The following is a 14215-nucleotide window of genomic DNA, read 5'->3' as shown; positions in this document are numbered from 1 at the left end:
GAGACCCTGTCTCAAAAAGACCCTATTTCAAAAATAAAAATGGGGTGAAAATGTAGCTCAGTCTGAAGGCCTTAGGTTCAGCGCCAGGAAGAAAGACAATCTGACAGAGGTTGGAAGAGCTGGTGGCTTTGGCCGGGAGGAAGTGGCCAGGGACCTCAGCTGGATAAGCACTCCCGAGGCGGGGACAAAGCGAGATTGGTGAGACCGAGGTCCGGGTGGGCATACAGTTACAACAGTACTTCTCATTCTGCTTAAAAGCAGGCGTTCATAGTACGGGAGTTGACCCCAGGGAGCGCTGAGCTACATCCCCAGGCCTCTTCTCACTTTTTATTTTGAGACAAGGTCTTGCTAAATTGCCCAGGAAGGCTTCGAACTTCTGCTTCAGCTTCCAGAATACTTAGGATTACAGACTTGTCCAGGTTCGTGTTGCTTTTATCAGAAAAAATCCAGTTAAGTAAAATACTTTGAGGGTAGGGGGCTGGGGATTTAGCTCAGCCGCACAGCGCCTGCCTGACAAGCACAAGGTTGTGAGTTCGATTCCCGGTACCAGAAAAAAAAAACAAACAAACAAAAGTGAGGGTTAAAAAAAAAAAAAGGGTAAGGCCAGGCATGATGGCACATGCCTGTAATCCTAGCACTCCGAGGCTGAGGCAGGAGTATCGCCCTGAGTTTGAGGCCATCCTGGGCTATATAGTGTGTTCAGGGCCAGCCTGAATTACAAAACAAGACCTTGCCTCAGCACCACCCACCAAAAGTGAGGGAAACTGAGCATGGCCGCACATGTCTGTAATCCCAATTTATTGGAGGCTGAAGCAGGAGGATCTCAACTTCTAATCTTCTAGCAAGACCTTGTCTCGGTGAGCTCAGGGCCAGCCTGAACTGCATAGCAAGACCCTGTCTCAAAAAGACAAAATAAAAAGCCTTTGTCTCAAGGGGTGGAAGATGTATGGAGATACTTCTCAAACAGAGTCAGTGATAGCAACTGTTTGTTCAAAGTATGTCTTAAAATTCCTATGAGGGGCTGGGGATATAGCTCAGTGACATAAGCACTTGCCTGGCAAGTGCAAGGTCCTGAGTTCAATTCCCAGTACCAAAAAAAAAAATTCCTATGAAGTAGGATTCCCATTAAGGGATATTAACTGTAATACTCAGCAACAGGCGTTATTCTGTCTTTCTCTGCCGTACTGACAGCTGAAGCTGGGGATGCTGTATCACTGAGCTACAACCCCAGACCTTTTCTTTCTTTAGTGGTAACGGACATTGAATCCAGAGCCTTTACACTGAGCTACACACCCAGACCATTTGTTTGTGTGTTTGTTTGTTCATTTAAATTTTGGAGCTGGGCGTGGTGGCGCACGCCTATAATCCCAGCACTCAGGAGGCTGAGGCAGGAGGATTGTTGTTGTGAGTTCGAGACCAGCCTGGGCTACAAAGTGAGCTCAAGGCCAGCCTGAACTGCACAGCGAGACCCTGTCTCAAAAAGATTAAAAGTAAATAAATAAATTTTGGGACAGGGTCTTGCTAAATTAATAAATTATCCTGGCTGGGCTTGAACTTGTGATCCTCCTGCTGGTCTGGGATTACAGATGTCTATTTGGTTTGGTTTTTCTGAGACAGGGTCTCACTGTGCAGTTCAGGCTGGCCTTGAGCTCACTGTGAGCCCCGGCTGGCCTCAAACTTGCAGTATCCTCTTGTCTCAGCCTCCCGAGTGCTCGGCCCGCAGGCCCAGGCCACCGTGCGTGGCCACTTTCCTGAGACAGGGTCTTGCTAAATTGCAAGGTTGGCTTGGAACATGCAGTCCTCTGCGTCAGCCTCTGGGGTAGCTTGGAGTCCAGGCAAGAGCCAGCTCGTCCAGCTGCTCCCTTGTCTGTTACGAGCCCCCACCCCGCCCCACCCCAGCTCTGGGGCTCAGACCCAGGCCTCTGCATGCCCGGCAAGCCCTCCGTCTCATATGTTCTCCGACACTGAGGCTGAGAGCAGCCACACCCTGCCCCGGGTTGGGCTGGCACTGCTCAGCCGCTGTCCCCTCCCAAGGTCGGGGCTCAGCACGGGCTCCGCGGTGGTGTGTGGAATTGAGGTGACGCGGACATTCGGTCAGGACAGTGAGTGGGTGGCCAGTTATACTTATGTGCTGTGAGAAGATACAGGGGTCTGGAGGCACTGCTATTAAAAAGAATGAGCCTGGCCCAGCACTTGGGAGGCTGAGGCAGGAGGATCGCCAGGAGTTAAGGCCAGCCTGGACTGCACAGCCAGACACTGTCTAAAAAACAAAGCCCTGAGGAGGCCCTGTGGCGAGAGTCCCTCGACCTCCCTTTGGTGCCTCAGAGTCGTGTGGCCTCACCTTCTCTCAGAGCCCGCGAGGCTTTGCCCTGGGCGAGGTTCCTCTTATGGGCACCTTTCCCACCATTCACCCTTCCCTGATGGAGCCACACCCCCGGCCCTTTTAAAATTTTTTATTTGAAGTCTGGGCCTCACTAAATCAGGGTGGGCCTAAATTACAGTCCTGACTCAGCCTCCAGAGCGCTGGGGTCACAGGTGTGCACCGCCATGCTGAGCTTCCAGCCCTGTCATTGAATTCTTACTGGTAGGTTTGCGTTAATTCTTTTTTCTTTCTTTTTTTTTGGTACAGGAAATTGAACTCAGGACCTTGTGCTTGCCAGGTAGGCACTTGTGCTACTGAGCTGTAACCCCAGCCCGGTTTGCATTAATTCTTTTGTGTGTCATCCCACTTGATTTTGTGTGTGTGTGTGTGTGTGTGTGTGTGTGTGTGTGTGAAGGACTCAACCCAGCTAGTGCCAAGCTATTGCCCCAGCTCTTTTTATTGTATTTTGGGACAGTCTCACAGGGTTGCCCAGGCTACTCTTACAGTTGCAATCCTCCTGCTTCAGCCTCCCAAGCAGCTGGGATTACAGGTGCATGCAGTCCCACGAGGCTCCTTCAGTCTTTACCTGTGAGGAGGGACTGCTCCTTCCAATCACTGGGTGAGCTGAGGTTCAGAGAGGTCTGTTACTAGTCACAGATACACAGCCAACGGGTGGCTTTTACATTGGTTTGTTTTGGCTTTTGGTGGTACTGGGGTGAACCCAGCCAAGGCCTTTCCATGGAGCTGCGTCCCAGCCCTTTTTATTTTTTGTCCTGGCGGGGTTTGAACTTGTGATCCTCCCGTCTCAGCCTGCCAGAGTGCTCGGATTACAGGCATGCGCACACACATTTACCTCTGGGATTTAAACATGATGCTATGCTGGGTGCAGTGCCCGGTCCTTGCCTTCATGAGGGCGCTGTGTGGTGAGCGGTGCACCCGCTCAGACAGCGTGGGCAGGAGCCATAACATGCCAAGCCCAGGGCATGCTGGGAACACAGGTGGGGCCCTCCCTGTGGGGGTAGAGGGTTGGGGCACCTTACTTCCTTGCGGGTGTGCGCCGTGGAGACGCTATCTTGGAGGATGAGCGCGGGTTTGTCAGTCAGAGAAGGGGATTCCAGGCATTTGGGAGGCCGTAGGAATGGGGATAGGAAAGGCCCGTCTTGGTCTTTTGGCACTTGGGAGTTCTGGGGCTTTGAAGGGTCAGAGTCGCCCCAGCACCACTATAGGGGCTTCGAGTTGCTGGAGACCAGAGCACCGGGGTCGCCAGCAGTACACGGGTGACTCCCAGCACGCCCTCCTTGGTGCACGTCAGTCTTTCACCCCAGGAAAAGCAAGTCAGAACCCAGAGACTGCGGGGCGGGGAGGGAAGGACCGAGTGTTCCCGTGCCAGGGCTGCATCTGCTGCCCAGGAAATGCCCGAAGCTGGACGGGGGCACAGCCGAGGGTGCAAGCTACCACAGGGACTGAGGAGTGGAACGGGGAGCAGAGCCCAACTCCTCTTCCAGGGCGCGGTTCCAGCGCTGACGGCCGGCTGGTCCTGCCACACGCTTCCGTTCTGGGTCTGGCCGGGCCCTTACGGGGTGGCACCGGTGGAGCCTGTAGAGGGGTGCAGGGCGGAGCCCCCAGCGGCTTCTCTGGTCTCGGAGGCCTCGAGGTCGCCTTTGCTGTCACCCTCCCCTGTCCCACCCCGCGCCTGGTTGCATGTGACTGTCCCATCCCAGCACGGTGCACGGCCGGCCCAGGCTTCCGGCCTCCAGCAGTCCAGCTGAGCAAGCCCAGGGGTGGGCATCCCTGACCACCGGCCCCAGGGGAATGGAGCCAGCTGTCCAGCGAGGCCCCCCTCCTGCCTTGTGGTGCCGGGGAGGAAGCCAGGGCCTCCTGTGTACGAGGCTCAGTCCACCCCTGAGCCACAGCCCGACCCTCAGCCCCAGAGTGAGCCGGGGCACTCCGTCCCATAGGGCACGAGGCTGGCCTTCCGCTGAGAGGGGGGCGTGTTCTCACCGCACAGAGCCTGCAAGCCACGCACCTCCATGCGGCTCCTCTTGGGCTCCCGGCTGTTGCCATGGTCACCGTGGGTGCTGGAAGAAGGGCAGGTCAGCAGGATGCTCTGCGCATCCAAGCTGGAAGACAGCTCTTTGTAACAGGGCCCCACTGTGTAGCTCAGGCAGGCCTCAAACATGGTGGTCTTCCTGCCTCAGCCTCCTGAGTGCTTGGGTTACACTGTGCACCACCATGCCTGGGTGAGCTGGAAGACAATTTAAGGATCATCTAGGGCCCAGCACTCTGGCAGGCTGAGGCAGGAAGGTGGCAAGTTCAACATCAGTCTGGGCAACTCAGTGAGACTCTGTCTCAAAATGTACTTGTTTTGTTTGATTTTTTTTTTTTTTTCTTCTCCGGTACCGGGAACCGAACTCATGACCTTGCGCTTGCTAGGCAGGCGCTTTGCCGCTGAGCTAAATCCCCAGCCCCGTTTTGTTTGATTTTTGAGACAGGGTCTCACAGTGTAGTTCAGCTGGCCTGGAATCCTCTGGGTCCTGCCGAGGCCCAGGGTCAAGTCCCCCCAGTGCTGCGAAAGAGAAAACAGAAAGGGCCATCCCGCAGCCCTGCTCCTGCCTCTTCCACCCATCGTCTCTCCTCCCTCTCTCCTCTCCCTGCCGCGTCTCCCCTACCCGGGAGCAGTGTTACCCCCTCCCCCGCCTCCCCCGGAAGGTTGCTGGTAGCACTCAAGCACCTGAAACCCCACTCCGGGCCAGGCGTGCAGACCCCTCACGCGGTGGTCTCGGTCGGTCGGGCTGGGAAGGAAGCCCTGCTGGGTCCCTGGGGCGGAGTGGGGTCCGAAGGCCTGCGCCAGGCTGGGCAGCAGCTCGGGGCTCCCCCTCGGCTCAAGCCCAGTGGCGCGTCCGGGGTGCACAGGACCGAGGAGGAGCGCGGAACGCGGGTGGCAGTCTGTCCCCGTGGGAAGGAATTTGGGAAGGAAACAGCGCTGGCCAGCTCCAGGCCTTCCAGGCTAGGAAGGAAAACTGAGGCAGGGGGTGAGGGGCGTGGCTGGGGGAGTCAGAGCCAGGGCGGAGACCCTGCAGACGCCCACCAAGGGCCTCGGAGCGCAGTCCCAGCAGGCGCTGAGATGGAGCTGGCTCCTGGGCCGCCAGCCGGAATGCTCCTCTCCGCCTCCGCACCTTCCCTCTCTTTTGCCTTGAGATTGACAGAACCCCCAAAATAAATGGTTTCCTATCTGTGTGTTGCCGGGCCCATCTGAGTGTGTGTGTGACTAGGAATCAACCCCAGGGCCTGTGCACCACATCGCCAGACTTTTTTTTTTTTTTTTTTAATTTGGGATCAGCTTCGCTACTTTTCCAGCTCTTTAAATTTTTGAGGGGCTGGGGATTTAGCTCAGCGGCACTGTGCCTGCCTGGCAAGCGTGAGGTCGTGAGTTCGATTGCCGGTACCGGAAAAAAAAAATTTTTTTTTTGAGACAATTTCACAAAGTTGCCTAGGTTGGCTAACACTTGTGATCCTCCTGCCTCAGCCTCCTCGGTACCGGCCCCATCCAGTCCTTTCAGCTGGTCTCCCAGTCAAACCGCAGCGCTGTGCCCAGGGAGGGGTGACCGGGCTCTCCGAAGCCGCGCGCCCGCCCACCTTCGTGCAGCGGCAGCGGCAGCGGCAGCCCCGCCGGCGTGGGGAGCCTCTCCGGCCGGGCGGGCGGAGCTCCGGGATCTCGGTGCTGGGCAGTCTGTGAGCACCGCGAGGTGGAGAAGCCACGTGGGCGGGCTCAGCCCCGTTTCCGGTCTCCTCCAGCCCCGAAAGGGCCGAGCGCCCAGGCCGGCCGGGCGGGCAGCTTCGAGGCTTCAGATCTGGCAGGAGGCGGGGGAGGGGAGCTTAGCCTCAGTCGCCCCGGGCACCCCAGGAGGGGCCTGCAAGGACCCCAGACAAAGTTAACTCGACGTTCAGGTTCCCGGTCAACGCCGGGCAAACACAGGGGTGACCTGGCTCCCCGTCCAATCGCACGGCAGCCGGGACCAGGTGCCCTGTCCTCCGGGTCCTTTCCAGAATGAGCCTCTGGCTCAGGCCCGAGTCCCACTACTTGGAGCAGCTGCAAGCTGCGGCCCAGACCCGGGGTGGGGCCGCAGGCAGCTCGGGGCGGGGTTCGGAACCTGGGGGAGGGGGCCTGCCCGGTTGGGGAGGGTTTCCAGGAGCGGGTATGGGGGTGGTGGCAGGCCCAGGGCCCCCCCTCCGCCGGGAGCCGTCTCTGGCAGACGGCAGATACTGCATGACAAAGGTGCTGATGGCTCTGTGCGGCTGGGTTGGGGGCGGGCTGGCCGGCGAGGCCCCTTAATCTACCTGCCTGGGGCAGTGGGTGGCTGAGCGCAGCGGGCTCCAGCCCCCGTGTTTGTGAACGTTCAAACTGACCTGTGGGAAGGAAGCGTCAGCACCCGCGGGTGTGGCACGTTGCTCTGTTTCCATGGGAGGGAGGTGGGCCCAGGACGAGGCCGGCAGTGGGACTCAGACTCCTAGGACAGACACGGATGGGCTCCGAAGACGCATGGACACCCCCACAGGACCAGGGCCGGCCACAGCTAGAGGCCCGAGGCTGCGCAGCCCCTTGGGCGGTTAGCGGAGGACCCACAGCCCCAGGGAGCGGCCGCAGACGGGGCTGGCCCTGGCTCGGCCGACGTCCGGTGTCCAGGCTCAGGACCCTGGCCTCCCCAGCCGCTGGGAGCAGCTCCCCGGCTTCCCGGGGCCTCTGTGTAGGGCAAGTGTGGGGACCAGGCAGACCGAGAGACATCTCCTGGTGCGGACGGGCGCTGGAGAGCTGTTCTCTTGCAAACAGAATCGAGCACTGGGCCAGCAGTGCCAGCCCTCAGAACACCGGCAGGCCCAGAAAAACAGCCCGCGGGGCAGCTTAGGGAGGCTTCCTGCACCCCCACGTCTCCTCGGGGCCTCCCGCTGGCCAGCCCCCCTAAACAGTCCAGCCAGGACCTGGGGCGGGGCAGAGGCCGGTGCTGGCGGGAGGCCCTCGGTGCCGTCTGAGGCCGGGTCTCTGAGGGGATGGGGGTGTCACGGGAGCCCTCGAAGGGGATTCTGTGTGAGGGGACTGGGGCTGGGGGGTTGGGGGCAGGAAGCTGTCCCCAGGGGAGCCATCCAGGCCCATTCAAGGGTTGAGCACTTGTTTAGGGCTGCAGGCTGCCCCCTCTGGGGACCCGGATTGTCCAGCCAAGGCCATTGTCCGGCCCCCTCCCCCAGGCCCTCCCAGCCCTCTTTGAACCTGAAGTCAGATATTTTTTCTCCCAACGCCCCCACCTCCTCGGTTTTCTCCACCCAGGAACTGAGGCGGGAGGCCTGGGCTGGGAGGTGGGGGAGGGAGGCCCGGCCTGCCGGGGTGTTAGATGCTCACTGGGTAAGGCCAGGTCCTAGCAGCGGGTCTTGCTGAGGGGGCCGTGGGGCTCCTCCTGCCTGGGCTGCGGCGGGAGCCTCAGGCCGAGTCCACCTAGGAGTGGACAGTGAGTGGGTGTCAGTCCCCGAATCTGCGTAGGTGAGGGCTCCGCACGGTGTGCAGGCCTGGTCAGGCATCTGCCCTGGAGATGGGGCCGGAGGGCCGGGGACATAGCTCAGCCGCACGGCATCTGCCTGGCAAGTGCGAAGTCCTAAGTTTGATCCGTGGTACCAGAGAGATGGAGCCGGGCAGCCTCGGCTGCGGGTAGCTGGGTGGCAGTGCCAGGATCCGCTTGGGAAGGCCTGGGTTTCCGGGTGGGCTGGGGAGGCAGAGGGGACAGCTGGTCAGTGCATCTGTTAACGAGTCCTCCCCGGGAGGACTTGGCACACACTCTGGTGGGGGCTCAGAGAGTGGCCGGGTCGGCCCCAGGGAGGGGACAGTGCCAGGGGTCTTTGGACAGGAGGTCGGCACCTGGCTCCTGAAAAGCATGGAGGTGACAGGAGCCCCAGGCAGCTCTCAGCTCCAGGCCCCCGCTGAGGGCCAGGCAGTCCAGGGGGTCGAAAGGGGAGACCTCAGGAACCTCAGGGAGGCACCCGCTTGTGCCCACAGACGCCGGCACCACCAGGCAAAACCTTTCGCCTCAGTTTCTCCCGCCCCCTCCTCCACCCGCGGGGCGGGGCCAGAGGTCAAGGCTAGGGGGTGGGATTGGGGAGGGAGAGAGGCGTGCAGCCGGCCCTGGAGCCCTCATTTCTCCAGGCCTCCGGCTGGGGGTTCCCTTCTTCCCCATGGCGGGACACCTGGCGTCCGACTTCGCCTTCTCGCCCCCGCCGGGCGGTGGGGGTGATGGCCCAGGGGTGCCGGAGCCGGGCTGGGTTGACCCTCGGACCTGGCTCGGCTTCCAAGGCCCTCCCGGGGGGCCAGGAGCGGGGCCAGGGGCCGGGCCGGGCTCGGAGGTGTGGGGTGTCCCGCCGTGCCCCCAGCCGTACGAGTTCTGCGGAGGGCCGGCGTACTGTGGACCCCAGGTTGGAATGGGCCTGGCGCCGCAGGGTGGCCTGGAGAGCCCCCAGCCCGATGGCGAGGTGGGGACCGCCGTGGAGAGCGGCTCGGAGGGGGCCTCTCCCGAGCCCTGCGCCGCCCAGCCTGGTGTGAAGGCGGAGGAGAAGCTGGAGCCCAACTCCGAGGAGGTGAGAGCCCTGTGCCGGGCCTGGAGCCGGGAGGTGGCTGGGCCCACAGGAAGTGGTCACCTGCAGCTGCCGCCCAGGCCTGCAACCCGGGGGCACTGCGGGGCTGCCACCCCGGAGGTGGGGTGGTGACGCGGGTCGTGCGGGAGATGGGCCCAGAGAACCAGAGGGCTGGGGCTCTGAGTGAGCTGGAAGCCTGCTCAAGCTGACCTCCGGCCTCAGCCCTGGTCTGGGGCTCTCGGGGGCTTCGCCAGCCGACCGGGCTCAGAGCGCTGGGTGCCACCAGCCCCGCACCAGCTCCAGCCTGGGCGACACGGGCCCTTTCGCCCACCCTTGACCCTGTAGAAAAATCTGATCCTTATCAAACCCAGGATCTTGGCCCTAGGGTTAAGCAGGGCCTCAGGACCAAAACAGCGCTTACCCCAGGTTATTGTTCCGGGAGGCTAGGGTGTGACCGGCCTCTGATAGGCCGCCCTGCCCGCGTTCGTTCGGTGTGGGCCGAGGAGCTGGCTTTACCTGCGTCAAGTTTAAGGCCTGCTTGGTGTCCGCCTCCGCCTTGGGCACCATCGTGCTAAACGCACACCCTTGGGCCCCCTGGCTCCTTGGGGGAGCTGGAGGTGCCAGTTTGGCCGATGTCGGCCTCGGTTTCTTAACGATCTAAACTAGGAAAAGAAATAGTGGGAGACACTGTCTCTGGGCCACTGTTTGCTGCCGGGCTGAAGGCCTCTACGCCGGCCGGGGGTGGCTGGCTGTAGCTTCTGTCCCCCGATGCGGCGCGTGTAAGCGGTGACCCAGTACGAAGCCCCCGTCCTCGAGGCGAGGGTGAATAGAGACTCGGGGTGATGCTGGTCCTAGTGGCTCCAGTCGGGGCCCACTTCCCAGGTGCCCGGCTGTGGAGTTGTACGTCATCTCAGCCCGCACACCGTCTCCTAGGGGGGCGTCATCCGCTCATTTCACGGGTCTTCACTGCTCAGTGAGGCAAGGAGTGGGAGTGGGGCTCAGATGGGACTGGGAAGGCGGAGAGGGCAGTGGAGGACGTTTGTAGTGTCACAGGCCGAGCAGAAGTTGGAAGGAAAAGCGGTCGCCGCCGAGCCCTCGGGGTGAGCCTTCCGCAGTCTTCCAGGTGTGTGCTGTGGGCCGCCCTCCTCGGGCCACCCTGGAGTGCCCCGGGGCTCAGTCCCTCAGCCTCCGCTCTATCTCCGCTTCCTCTCTCGCGCCCGCCCCCGGGTCACATGCCGTTCGGAATCAGGTGACCGCCGCCGCTTCTGCCTGGTGTAGGGACGGCCACCCCATCCCAGCGCCATGGCCAGCACCAGCCGTTTTTGGTTCACCTCACGTTTCAGGTTCCCTTCCATACGAGGCAGTGCTATCTTCATCTTGGAAATACCTGCCCCGTCCATCTGCCCCCTAGCTACCTGCGCCTCAGTTGACAACTGAGAGTGGGCGTTTCCAAATCATTCCACTCTGAGCCAAAGCCACCGCAGGGCCATGGGCCCCACCCAGCTCCTCCCCCGTGATACCGAAAATCACCTTTGGATTTCTGGTTTGTTGTTGTTGTTTTGAGACAAGGTCTCGCTGTGTAGTTCAGGCTGGCCTTGAATTTACAGCAATCCTCCTGCCTCAGCCTCCCAAGTGCTGGGATTACAGGCTGGAATCACCACATCCGGCTGGATTCATGTTTAAGCTCGCCATTCTGCCCCCGCTGTCCTCTGTTTCTGTGCCCTACATGGCTTTTTTCTATGATGCTTTGATCAGCAGGGGATGGTGATGTGTTTAGCTACATTAGAATGTCAGCTCCTTGAGGTCAGGGCTTTTGTCCACTTTGTGTAACTGCTGGTTTATAGAAGGTGCCCGGGAGATCTGTTGAATTGACCAGTGAGGGTGCAGAAAGGTACAGTAAAAAATACAGGATAATCTGACTTAAAAAAAAAAAGATTTAATAAATAAAAAGATTGAGCACCAAGTACGTGTATACCTCTTACAACACTGATTGCTATTTTTTGTTGTTGCTCTTTGTTGGATTTTTTTGAGACAGGGTCTCCCTATGCAGTTCAGGCTGACTTTGTAGCCCACTTTGTAGCCCAGGCTGGTCTCAAGCTCACAACGATCCTCCTGCCTCCGCCTCCTGAGTGCTGGGATTACAGGCATGTGCCGCCACGCCCGGTTTTTTTTTGGTTTTTGAGACCAGGTCTTGCTGTGTAGTTCAGGCTGGCCTTGAAATGACAGCAATTCTCCTGCCTCAGCCTCCCAAGTGCATTTGCTTACGGCCATGCACCATCACACCTAGCATGATCGCTGTGGGTTTTCTTGTTATGTTTTGTCTTGTTGAGACATGGTGCCACTATGGAATTCAGGCTAGCCTTGAATGCACTCTGCAGCCCAGGTTGGCCTCAAACTTGCAGTGATCCTGCTGCCTCAGTCACCCAAGTGCTGGGATTACAGATGTGCCTCACCATGCCTGGTATGTTTTGTTTTGTTGGATTTTTTTTGCCTGGTATGTTTTTTTGTTTTGTTTTTGTCTTTCTGAGACAGGGTCTCGCTATGCAGTTCAGACTGGCCTTGAGCTCACTTTGTAGTCCAGGCTGGTCTCAAACTCGAAACGATCCTCCTACCTCAGCCTCCCAAGTGCTGGGATTACAGGCGTGCCCCACCACGCCTGGCTATGCCTGGTATGTGTTCTTGTAATTTTGTGTGTGTGCCACGTTTGTTTGCTCCCTGGAACCAAGCTGGAGAGAGAGTAACTGAACTAGAGTCAGCTAAACTCCTTAGGCAGGTAACACTGGATGAAGGAGCCCACCTTGAGCATCAAACTAGCAGAGATAGCGGAGATGGTTTATAGAAGGTGGCCAGGAGATCTGCTGAATTAACCAGTGAGGGTGCAGAAAGATACAGTAAAAAATACAGGATAATCTGACTTTTAAAAAAAGTATTAAATAAATAAAAAAAAAGATTGAGCACCAAGTACGTGTATACCTCTTACAACACTGATTGCTATTGATTTTTTGTTGTCACCCTCACCCCGAGGTGTCCTCCTGGGGGCCAGAGCCTGCCTTCCCCCCCTTCAAGGGGTGCTCCTGGTGTACTGGATGTGCCCGTGTTTTGAAGAGCTGGCCTGCGTCACTTGGGGGGCAGTGGGTGGGCAAATGGCGCTGGTAAACTGGCTATTTCTCAAGGCTCCCGGGCGGGCTGCTGAGATAACTCCCCCAGAATGTTCCTTCGGGCCACCGTGGATTCCTGGGCCCAACTAGAGAGAGGGTCCAAACAGGGCAGTCTGCATTCTTACAAGTCCTCTGCTTTTTTTTTTTTCTTAAATGCAGTCCCAGGACATCAACGCCCTGCAGAAAGAACTGGAGCAGTTTGCCAAGCTGCTGAAGCAGAAGAGGATCACCCTGGGGTACACTCAGGCCGATGTGGGGCTCACCCTGGGCGCTATCTTTGGTGGGTCCCTCTCAGCGTGTGCTCATCACAGGGGCCCCCCTCCCCCAGCAAGAGGGACATCCGTGCCCGCAGGCTGGCCGGGAGGGAAGGGGCCTGGGGCAGGAGGAGACCCCAGAGCCTTGAGCTGCTCTGCGGAGTGCCAGGGGGGTGCCACGGGGTGCCCAGGCCAGGCCCAGCTGCTGCCTCACGCCCTTCCCCCGCCTCTCGCAGGGAAGGTGTTCAGCCAGACTACCATCTGCCGCTTCGAGGCGCTGCAGCTCAGCTTCAAGAACATGTGCAAGCTGCGGCCCCTGCTGCAGAGGTGGGTGGAGGAGGCCGACAACAACAACGAGACCCTGCAGGAGGTAAGGGAGGGAGCCCATCCCACACCTGCATCGCTGGTCCGCGGGGTTCCCTCGACCCCCGGCGGCGGCGCTTTCTCATCCTTTCCCCTCCTCTGTCCTTCTCCATTCTTTGGTTTTTGAGGCAAGGTTGAGACTTCTAGTTACTATGTAGTCCAGGCTGGCCTCAAACTCGCAGCGATCCTCCTGCCTCAGCCTCCTGAGTGCTGAGATTACAGGCATGTAGCGCCACGCCAGCCTCTTCTGTTTGTTTCTGTGGCGCTCTGGGGACTGAGCCCAGGGCTGCGCACACCGTCTGATTGCATTCGACCTCCAGCCGAGGCCAGCAGTTCCCACTGGCCTGGGAGAAGGTCCGGAACTGGCACTCACCTCCTCCGGCTCCAGGGACACAGCTAACCGCGGTGTCCTAGCTAGCACTCCGGTCCCAAGTCACCCACCCCTCCGCGCGCAGCTCCGTAGCGCGCCCATCTCCCTCCCGCCCGCCTTCCCAGAGATGCAAAACCGAGAGCCTGCTGCAGGCCCGGAAGAGAAAGCGGACGAGCATCGAGAACCAAGTGAGGGGCAACCTGGAGAACATGTTCCTGCAGTGCCCGAAACCCACGCTGCAGCAGATCAGCCGCATCGCGCAGCAGCTGGGGCTGGAGAAGGACGTGAGTGCCCAGCCCCGCCCCCGGCCCCGGCCCCCAGGGGTCAGGTGCGGGCTTCTGCTCCCGCCCCCGCACCGCTCCAGGGCTGTGCACTTTGAGTGAAGTGACGGAGCCGAACCAGACCCACTTCCTGCAGGTGACAAGACCACTGTCCTGTGTCCTCTCCAGGTGGTGCGAGTGTGGTTCTGTAACCGGCGCCAGAAGGGCAAGCGATCGAGCAGCGACTATTCTCAGCGAGAGGAGTATGAGGCTGCGGGGTCTCCCTTTCCAGGGGGCCCTGTTTCCTTTCCTCTGGCCCCAGGGCCCCACTTTGGCACCCCGGGCTACGGAAGTCCCCACTTCACCACGCTGTACTCCTCCGTCCCTTTCCCAGAGGGGGAAGCCTTTCCCCCGGTGTCTGTCGCCGCCCTGGGCTCTCCCATGCACTCAAACTGAGGCTGAGGCGGCACCATCTCTCCCAGGGATGGCGGGCGGAGTACAGGGAGGAGCCAGGGAAAGAGCTAGAGTCTAGCGGGGCTTTGGGGTTAAGTTCTTCACTCACTAAGGAAGCGATTAGAAGCACAGAGGGTGGGGGCGGGGAGTTCAGGGGAACCGGTGGGAGGGAAGCCAAGGTGCGATGATGCTCTTGATTTTAATCCCCTCATCACTGACTTAAATAAAGAAGCCTGGGGCACAGTAGGTACTTTGTCTCTGGTGTTCCTTTAGTTACTGAAAAGGTAGTAGGGGTGGAGGAACCCAGTGATAGGCATGAACTGCTCTCCCACCCCGGGGACCCCAACACTGAGGTGCCATCTGAACTGCTAGAGGTCAGACAC

General features: G+C 59.6%; 1 protein-coding gene across 3 annotated transcripts; it reads left to right on the top strand.

Moving 5' to 3' along the window:
• Positions 1 to 6576: 6576 nt before the first annotated feature.
• On the top strand, positions 6577 to 14072 carry Pou5f1 (POU class 5 homeobox 1). 3 transcript variants are annotated; one of them, XM_013509821.1, is made up of 6 exons: positions 6613 to 6638; positions 8840 to 8977; positions 12292 to 12412; positions 12623 to 12756; positions 13245 to 13403; positions 13569 to 14072. In XM_013509821.1, exons 1-6 carry the CDS (start codon positions 6630 to 6632, stop codon positions 13833 to 13835), a joined length of 828 nt encoding a protein of 275 aa, XP_013365275.1. In that variant the 5' UTR covers positions 6613 to 6629; the 3' UTR covers positions 13836 to 14072. The 3 variants fall into 3 exon arrangements, with proteins under 3 accessions (XP_013365276.1, XP_013365275.1, XP_005414394.1); XM_013509822.1 differs by lacking the exon at positions 8840 to 8977 and having other exon boundaries at positions 6577 to 6638; XM_005414337.2 differs by lacking the exon at positions 6613 to 6638 and having other exon boundaries at positions 8579 to 8977.
• The last annotated feature ends 143 nt before the right edge of the window (positions 14073 to 14215 follow it).

The sequence above is a fragment of the Chinchilla lanigera genome, unplaced genomic scaffold, assembly GCF_000276665.1.
Source record: "Chinchilla lanigera isolate Chin_1 unplaced genomic scaffold, ChiLan1.0 scaffold00182, whole genome shotgun sequence".
NCBI lineage: Eukaryota > Metazoa > Chordata > Mammalia > Rodentia > Chinchillidae > Chinchilla > Chinchilla lanigera.
The sequence above is the reverse complement of the archived record's forward strand: the minus strand, read 5'-3'. Positions and strand labels throughout refer to the sequence as shown.